The sequence below is a fragment of the Alexandromys fortis genome, unplaced genomic scaffold (genome assembly GCF_014885135.2).
Source record: "Alexandromys fortis isolate MF-2015 unplaced genomic scaffold, M_Fortis_MF-2015_v1.1 scaffold_16, whole genome shotgun sequence".
Lineage (NCBI taxonomy): Eukaryota > Metazoa > Chordata > Mammalia > Rodentia > Cricetidae > Alexandromys > Alexandromys fortis.
Genome location: NW_026067893.1, coordinates 1716779 through 1726268, shown reverse-complemented (window position 1 = coordinate 1726268; position 9490 = coordinate 1716779). Strand labels below are relative to the sequence as shown.

General features: G+C 49.9%; 1 protein-coding gene across 3 annotated transcripts in view; it reads left to right on the top strand.

The window, feature by feature from the left end:
- The first annotated feature begins 528 nt into the window (after positions 1-528).
- The window catches only part of Slc18a2 (solute carrier family 18 member A2), a 33898-nt gene continuing 24936 nt past the window's right edge, over positions 529-9490 (top strand). The window contains exons 1-3 of one of the 3 annotated variants that reach the window (XM_050145180.1): positions 529-621; positions 791-1060; positions 2708-3077. In XM_050145180.1, the coding sequence (XP_050001137.1) occupies positions 940-1060; positions 2708-3077 (491 nt within the window). In that variant the 5' untranslated portion in view covers positions 529-621; positions 791-939. The remainder of the gene's footprint in view (positions 622-790; positions 1061-2707; positions 3078-9490) is intronic. The other 2 variants (XM_050145173.1, XM_050145186.1) reach the window with 2 other exon arrangements.

Sequence of the window (9490 nt, the reverse complement as noted above, 5' to 3'; positions counted from 1 at the left end):
ACATGGGCTCCACCCTGGGGGTCTTCACTTGCCTTCATTCCCTCCTTGTCCTCCTTCCCTTTGTTTCCGTCTCACTCGAAGGTGCCCAGAGCTCTAGCCTCCCAGCTGCACTCTGACCCTGGGCACATCCCACAGCCTTCATTCATACCATCTCCGGCCACTTTATGGACATGGTGGCTCAAAGACCCACACAATTTCTTCTGGCCTCTCCTGGAGATAGAAGAAAGTCCGAGTACCTGCACACCCTTGGCCATGACTCTTTCGCCAGGGACCCTTGACTCCTTGTTCTGAACCCCTGACGCTGTCCTCTGAAGCCCCTGCAGCTCCCTTCTCGACTCCCCTCCCCACTCCTTCCCTACACAAGTCTCCGAAGTCCGCCAGGGTTGGCGCGTGACAGAGTCCAGGCTGGGGACAAGAGGCGGCTCTGGGTGGGCGGAGGCCAGCGCCCCAGCCCCCCGCCCCCGCTCCGCGCTGTCCGTGACGTCAGAGCCGGACTGGGTAAACTGAGCAGGGCTCTGGGGCGCTGGGGCGGAGAAGGCGACCTGGAGCCACAGGGACGCACGGACAGAGGCCGGGCAGTGTGGAGCAAGAACCCAGCAGGCATTCTCAGGCGACCGGGAGGTACGCGAGACCCGGGAGGACAGAGACCCCCTCTGGGATCCTCTAAGGCAGTGGGCGGGGTCCAGGGATCCCGGGACCCAAAGCTGAGCGGGGGGTCTTGGGCGCGGCTGTGAGGGGCAGCGTCCCGGGTCCCAGGTCTGGTCCCCGACGGCTCTGGAGGCTCTCCTAGGGACGTTTATCCGGACGCGTGAGCGGAGCCAGGTGCTCCCGGTCGTCCCGCGCCACCGTTGGTAGACGCGACTCCTTGTGCTTCGTGTGGCGCGGGACCTTGGCTGTCCCAGTCACTGACCGCACCCGCACCTGCAGCACAGCAGAGCCATGGCCCTGAGCGAGCTGGGTCTGCTGCGATGGCTGCGGGACAGCCGCCACTCGCGCAAGCTGATCCTGTTCATCGTGTTCCTCGCGCTGCTGCTGGACAACATGCTGCTCACCGTCGTGGGTACGTACGGCCCTCGCGTCCCAGCCATCCGATCCCCGACATCCCTGTCCGTGACACTGGGTCCCTGGCGCCGGTCCTCAGCAACCCTGGCCCTGGCACTGTATCCCCAATACCTCATCCTCATCATCTAGCCCCTGCTCCCCGGCACCCCTAGTCCGGGTCCAGGCAGCTCGTCCCCGGCAACCTGTCCTCCACACCCCACATACCCCAGTTTATCTGAGCAGCTCTGCCGGCCCCAAAAGTTGAAGGAGCTGTATAAAACAAAACAAAAACCCATCCTTGAATACCAGCCCGCTTCGTCCTCTGCTCCTGGGAGCTGCACTTGTGGCTTTGCTTTCCTGGAAGGCAGGTCAAAACCCATGACACCCGATAAGCAGCAGAAGTTGTGTTTCCTCCTGATAACTGCCTGCTTCCCTTTGCCCACTTTGACTGCGATGAAAAAGATTTCTGTCTAAGTGAAGCAATGTGCTGAGCTGTTGCTGCGCTCTAGTTACTAGGCCACTGAAAGGTGGGTGAACCATTGGTGGAGGACCGAGTGAGCAAGTCGCCATCTAGCTCTGAAGGTGTGTGAGGGAGCGACTGCCAATGTACGATACCTCCTCCTAAAATGACAGGTTCAGACCGAATGGTTCAAAACCAGGCCTCTTTGCCCCTCAGACTAAGGTCAACCTGGGCTACATGTGGCCTATCTTAAAACAAAAAATCCAAGACGAATACACAACAAATGAGGGGGAAAAAAAAGCTGAAAGCCAAGGTGCTTTGCTTGAGGGTTAGCATGGCAAAAGACCTAATGTGCTTTTCGAAATCCAACTTCAGTGAAACAGAAATATTTGGTTTTCATTCAGACTCTCATGTGGTGAGTCATTCCCCCCCCCCCCCACTTGCAGGCTCTGAGAGGATCTCCATGGCATTTTCAGCTCAGGGCATCAGGGTTTCAGCTGGCCTTTGCCTCCAATGCCCCCACACGTTCCTGGTGTGCTCAGAGCTTCTAGAATGTTAGGCAGCTTTGCTTTTCCATGATAGAAGTCTAAGGGATTCTCAGTGAGGGCCATGAAAACCTGCAGATAGATCCCCAATCACACGGTAGAGTTGGTCTGTTGAGAATGTCCAGTTTATCACTGTCTGCAAGGGTTGGTTTTCTCCCCTACACCCAAGAACATAATGGAATTTAAATGTCCATTTCCTTTCTTTATCCATTTCAAAGTCTGTCCAACCTCTCTGACCCCAGGTCAGGACTGACTTACTTCAGAGAGTGTTCTGTCTTTCCAGCATAGTCCTCTGAAGGAATGCTATAATGAAAAACCCTATAAAAGACAGACATCTCTGTGTCCAGTCATGTGGGCACAGTCGCTACCCTGTGGGCATGGTGGGACCCTCAGAATCTCTCTGTCTCTGTCTCTCTCTCTGTCTCTCTGTCTCTCTCTCTGTCTCTCTGTCTCTCTCTCTCTCTCTCTCCTTCTCTCTCAGACTAAGCAACATGAAACTGTTCCAGCATGTCTTCTGAACATGGTTTCCTCTTCTGGGGTACATGGCCCACTTTTCTGGGTTTCATTTGGCCTTTCACACGACCTTAATTTTGATGGCTTTTGTCTCGGAAAAGGTTCTGATGTGATAATTATTTCTCTCCCCACCCTTGTCCCCACCCAGTTCCCATCATCCCCAGTTACCTGTACAGCATTAAGCATGAGAAAAACACTACAGAAATCCAGACCACTAAGCCAGCACTCACAGCCTCCACCTTGGGAAGCATCCAGGGCATATTCTCCTACTATGACAACTCTACCATTTCATTCACTGGGAATTCCACTGGGAATGCCACAGGGGGCTTCCCAGGGGAGCAGCCATACAAGACCATTGCCACACAGCACATGGTGGCCAACACATCCACTGTCCCTTCTGACTGTCCGAGCGAAGACAAAGACCTCCTGAATGAAAATGTGCAAGTTGGGTTGCTGTTTGCCTCCAAAGCCACCGTCCAGCTCCTTACCAACCCATTCATAGGACTGCTGACCAACAGGTAAGCTGTGTGCCTCCGACGGAGAGTGAGATTATGCTCTTTCCAGTTGCTTGCATTCTGCTGCTTGCTCATTTGTCAGAATGTGGAGAACTGGGGGATGATGGACCAGGGAAACAAACACCTGAACACAGTAAGTTCATCCTCAGAAACCAGAATTCCATATTGGCTCCACCTGTCTTTCCACCTGTTGCCTCAAAAGTACTAATATGGGAAACATGCCAGAAGAGGGAAGAAAACATTGGTTCTTCTAAATGCTCAGTTTGATTTTGTCGAGGCTGCTCTTGGATCGCAGGGTCATTGCCCTTGTGGTCAGGTGGATTCCCGCCTCTGTGGTTGGTTAGAGAAAGCTAAGGTTAGGGCTGGGACTGTAGCCCAACAGGTAGAGTGCTCACCTAGTATACAGAAAGCCCTGGGTTCAGTCTCCAGTGCTGCATAAATGGGTAAGCCTAACCTGTGACTGTAATCCTAGCATTGGGGGAGGGGGAGGCGGGACACTCCATTTCCCCCCACACTCCCCGGGAAGAGAATGGAGACTATTGTCTGAGAACCCAAGCTGCTGAAGTTGGTTTTGAGTTAACCTAGTGGTTATGAATTCTTTGGCATCTTTTTCTCCATTGTTGGCAGCCATCAGCAAGTGTCCTGCTACAGCCAAGGTTCTGGTTCTGTCTTGTACTTGGAGACTCAAAGCCCAGGATACTGACATCCTGAAGATGTCAGCTGTTAGTGGAGTTAGGTTATAATTCCGTCATAGAGGAGACGGATCCAGGAGGACCACCTTGAGATAAGGCCAGTCTAGGTTACATAGTAAACAGTCTCGCCTGAGCTACATAAGCAAGATTCTGTCTCTTCTTCTTACAGTGGCAGAGAGGGGAGTGGCCATTATTTCAAGTCCATAGCAGTAACACAGACAAGAAAAGGCCAGGACAAGAGCTTAGAGGATGGGGTGATGCTAACAGGGAGGGGCTAAGGAGAGATCAAGAAGGGGTCCAAAGGTGAAGCTACAAGGCCCCAGGTGCTAGACCAGAGACACGGGTTTTACTATAGGAGAAGTGAGTTATTTCAGGTCCTGGAGTCACACAATGAAAAATCTGTGAACCAAGCAGTAGGGAGCAAGAGTGGCCAGACAGTTTGTGGGGTACAGTGCAAAGTGTGGGTCCCATACTCAAATGCTATAAAGCATTGATGATACCAACTACAGCAGAGAGCTAAGCAAAGGCCCAGTAAGAGTAGAACCCTGTGCTTCTCTGGGTTTCAAGGTCTGTGAGCTGAGAAGGCCTGGGGTGACCTCAGAGGGATCACAGAGGCTATGACAGGTTTGCTGTCCCCAGCACCAGCTGTGCTTAGGCTGCCGCTGTTGCACTCACAGAGAAACACAGAGAGCTCACTTCTGATGCAGTGTGATATTGTGGGCTGGGTCCTGCTCCCAAGCCTGTCTTAACCACCAAGGCGCCAGCCAGCCCTCCTGTCTTCCGAGGAATACTGCGCGGCTTCCATACAAAGCGTGCCAAGCAGATAAACCTGGGCACGGCTGAGTGTGCACCCACTGAGAGGCCCCATTATGGACCTGACATTCTGCCCCTCCTCTGTCCTCCAGGACAAAACCAAACAGAGCTCCGGAGTCACGGGTTTGTTTCTTTTCTTTCTCGAGACCAAGAGCAGTTCTTTAAATGCGTCTGGTATAATTACAGAAAAATGGCTCAGGGTTCGGTGTTCTGACAGAGCAAGCAGCTCGAATACTATATGGGAAAATTGAGGACATTATTGTAAGAATGCCCTGCTAATCACTTAGGCGGGAACATGACTAGGCACTGGGAAATACTTAGCCAGCTTGCTGAAATGAGGTAAAATTCCGGTCCTCCAAATGGGAGTCACAAACAAACCACTTTCAAAATCCCAATATAGGTATTAAAACCTATTAAATTAAAACATTAAATTTTACTCATGTCTTTGAGAAGCAGCTTGTTTAAAGCCAGTGAGACTTTCCCCTCTTAACCATCCCCTAAAGGTGAGGTTCTCATCGTGTGGGTCGTGACCCTGGGATCAAACAACCCTGTCACAGGGTCAACTAAGAACATCCAGAAACCTGGGTATTTACATTGACCTCACAACAGCAGCAAAATTATAGTTATGAAGCAGCAACAGAATAATTTTATGGTTTGGGGGCACCACAACATAAAGAAAGGCATGAAAGGGTCTCAGCATCACGGCATTAGAAAGGTTGAGAACCACTGCCCTAAAGCTTAGGATTGAAGCTACTTGTGTCTGTGTCTCAGACTGCTTTCCAAGAAAATCCCGATTTTACTTTGAGCTTGTGAACTGCCATCTAATCTTACAGTGAGCGATCTGCTCTGCAAATGAGACAGAGCAAACCCTAATTGCTTACCCGGGCATTGCATTAAGTTTAAAACATGATTTTTATCTTTTTGGTTTCTTGTGCTGCCTGGGAACGCAGGAATGCAAACATTTTCATATTGACTGATGTGGAGCGATCAGGTGAACTCTGTTATCCCTTCAAGATTATTGTAGTTTGTAAATTTTAAAAATCACTTTCTGAGCCCAGGAGATGCAGATTAGAGACTTGCCGCTCCTCTGGCCGCTCACAGGCCCTGCTCCTCACCATTGTTCTGATGGTGACTAACAATGAAGGACAAGTTCATCCGGGTAGTCCTTCCAGTCTTCACGGGAGGCACTGCAAACAGTCTTGATGTCATTTGTTCCGATCCCACTTTCGGCCACCAACAAGAGGTATGGCTCACGTCTTCCGTGCTGTAAACAGCGTTTTAATGCTGACAGACACCAGGAGCTGAACGTGTTGAGTGTAACTCACATTTTGTGCCGTAATCACGCCTGCCCAAATGGGAGCGAATGGTGGCACCGAGATTCCTGGTGACAAAGCAGTGAGAACACCTTGTCGGCTTTATTAGAAGCCAGTCCTAGAGTGTTAGAGGGAGAGGGGTGTATGGTACAGGAGGAAGAAGCGCTCACATTCGTGTCTTGTGACAGAGCAGACACACTTTGTTTCTATTTCCTGCTCCATAGGATACAGTTTGTAGTTTTAGCACAGGTCTAAAATTGTTACTCTTTAACATCTCCTTGGGCCCCTTCTGGGCCAAACAGAATGGGTAAAGGCATACTTTTTACTCCTTGTGTGGGGAATTTAGATACTAAGACAGTCCTAGTCTTTCCCACCTGGGCCTTGCCCAGCTCCAGACGTGAGCTGGCCCAGACTTAGACACACCTAAGTCTAAATGGAGAAATCTGTCTAGAGGAATCCCCCTCTCTAATGCCTGTCTTGTGTTAGCTTCAGAGGAGTCCACTGTGAGCCCAGACACCTCAATCACCGTCTCCACTCCCACTTGGTTATTCGTGACCAAGGCGGCATCAGCACAGTGGCTTTTATGTGGTGACAGCGATAATGGGTGCCTTGTCTGTTGTTTGAAATATTGGGGTACTGTCTCATACTGAATTTTAAGGACACAGAGCAACCATTTTGGGCAAGCCTTGGCTACCTTTCATTTTTCCTGTTTCATTTATACTTGGGCTACTGTATATTCCTGGCCACTGTGTGACAGGAAAGAAAAGGAAGGATGCCTCACCTTTGGAACATGTACTTACTTTCACGAATCCAAGTAGCATTTTCTAAGGTCTCAGAGTTTTGTTTCCATTCCCCTTATGGAGGCTGAAGCGATCTGTTTTATAATTCTAGTTGACCTGTTTATTCCTTAATGGTAACTGTATATCAAAAGAGACAGCAGGATTCTGCTAGTGACCCTGTCATTGTACATAAAATGCATGTATGTGTGTAGACAGACAATATAAAAACATGGCTACCTTTCTTTCTCATAAATCAGGTAAAGGTATGCTCTGTCTGTCTCTCTCCTCCCCTCTCGCTCACTCTCCTCCCCTCTCCTTATAGTGAAAAGGTTAAAGTTCAGACGCTAAGCATGAGCGACTTTTGGTCCCCGGCCCAGGATGTAGATGCCCTGTCCTAAGTTGTTCAGCATCCACTTTAGATAGTAGCTGCGTCTTTAGAATCAAGTGCTGTTTCGAGCTAGCAGATGGCCTAGGAGCGGCCACTCCACCAATGGGAGCTGACTCCCTTCACTTCCTTCGTAGCCTGGCATTATCCGGGTGGTCTGCTTTTTATCAAGCTGGTGTCGGTGGCTTCATTTATTTCCATAGTTACCTAGTATATTTGAAAGCAGTTGTTTTTCCTTGCAGACTTTAGCTAACATCTGAATGACAAGCTTGAAGCCACAGGGCATGAAAGCTTTTTGGAATCTTATGGTTTTTTTTTTTCCCCCTCCAGCTTCAGCTGCTTGTTCTAAAGTACGCTTTGTAGAAAGAAGCGGTGACCTTTTCAGACAAGCAGCAGACAGGGAAACCAGCTGTTTGAGGGAAGGATCTCCCATCCTCGACTTCACTGGGATGGGTAGGGAGGGGACAGTGGGCTCACAAAGGGCTTCTCACACTGAAGCCAGGAGGAACCAGGAAAAGAATTAGCGCATTCTCCTGCGAGCACAAGGACTTGCTCAGGCAGGTGTGTGGTTCACAATCCAGCCCAACCTCTAGCAGACCCAAGGCTGGACTTAAGCCTTTCACTTCCTAAATGCTGAACCAACTTTAACATATTCCTGTTTCTTGACATTCATTTCCTGTTGCAGAGATTATTGAAAGGGAGATGGGGCCTCTGCAGGTGACTGGTCACACTCTACCGGGTTCTCATTTATATCCTTCTCTGTTGTTTACAGTGATTGAAGGGACTATAGTGTGGTCTCAGGGAGCTGAGAAGAGTCTGTAGAAAGGAACAATTAGCATTACAGAAGTATCAGTTGTCAGAGGGCATGCTGGTAAGAGTGTGTCAGTCTGACACCAACTAGAGTTACCTTGGAAAAGGGAACCTCGGTTAGATTGTCTTCAACAGACTGGCCTGTAGCAAGCCTTTGCAGGCATTTTCCTGACAAATGGTTGGTGTGGGAGGACCCAGGGCCACTGCTGACCCTGGGTTGTATAAGAAAGCAGGCTGAGCAAGCCACAGACAGCAAGTCAGTCAGCATCATTCCTCTGTAGTTCCTGCCTCTGCTCCTGCTTGGGTTCTTACCCTGACTTCCCTCAGTGATTGAGACCTGTAAGCCAAGCAAACTCTTTCCTCCACAGCTGCTTTTGATCATGGTGCTCACCATAGCACTAGAAAGCAAACTAGGGCATGAGGTTTCTCTACTCCTTAGTTTGTGCAGCCAGTATAACATCTACTGTTCTAGATGTTTTCTGAGGGAGTCAATATGTGATTTTTGGTCACATTCAAATTGGGTCAATTGTCCCCTGGTTCTGTGTAGAGAATGACCGTGGTCCAGCATGACTCACAAGTGGTTGATAACAGGCCATTTGGATACAGGCTTGCTGAAGCAGGTCTAGCTTTGCTGACAATACTTTAATTGAGACGGCATTGAGTGGAGACAAGAGAGAAAACTCGGTGGGTGGTGACTAATGTCGCTTGAGTAGCTGCCCATTTCAGAGACATTGTGGGGAAGGAGGAAGGTTGTTGTGTCCCCTTCACCGCTCAATGCTCTAAGGGGGGCATACAAAGAGCTAAGAGAGTCTGAGGGTGGAGTCCCACAAGGTACCCATTTAATCTTCTTTAACTTGGGGCTGAGCACCAGTGTTGCCAAGGTGACCGCTTGGCCACTCTGCTACCTTAGCAGAGATGGTGGGCACCGAGTTTTGTGAGAGCCTCTGTCTCAGGGGAATACAGCAGAAAATGATGTAACAGGACACCTGGCATCTTCCTCTGGGCTCTATGTGGGCACACACCTGCACACATGCACACAATCTGTAACAACAGAACTGTTTAAAGATCCCATTCAAAACCACATCTATGACCCCTGCTTACCCTGTGGGGTTGCCAAATTCACAAGGAAAAGCTCTGGCCAGGAGGGCATAGTCCAAGAGCAGTTGGCCCAGATAACATTTGACATGCCACTTCTTCATGTCTTGGTTTCCCCAGCTGTGAAATGAGGAGGTGGTACTTTTAGGAAGCCATTGGGGTAGCTGTGTGGCCGCTCATGGGACTGGGTATAAAACCTTCAAAGGAAGGTGCTGATGGGACACTTTGCATGATGGTCTGGACTAGAAGAACCCTTCTATGCAGGCCTGGACAGGGCATGCTTGACTGTCTTCTTTCTGAGCTTCATTTGTTCCCTCTCCAGGACCCTGGGATGCCAGGAGGGTGAAGAGGCCTGGGACGCTATGAGTTTCCTAGGTTAGAAGAACTAAACACAGGGCAGTAGCTTAGGCAGACCTGGCATTACCTCCTGGGCAGAGGTTCTTGGTGGCTGCTGCTGTGTTCCTGGCCACACAGCAGAGGAAAGAAGAAAATGGAGCAGAATGGAGGGGAGAGGGTAGAGAGATGGCTC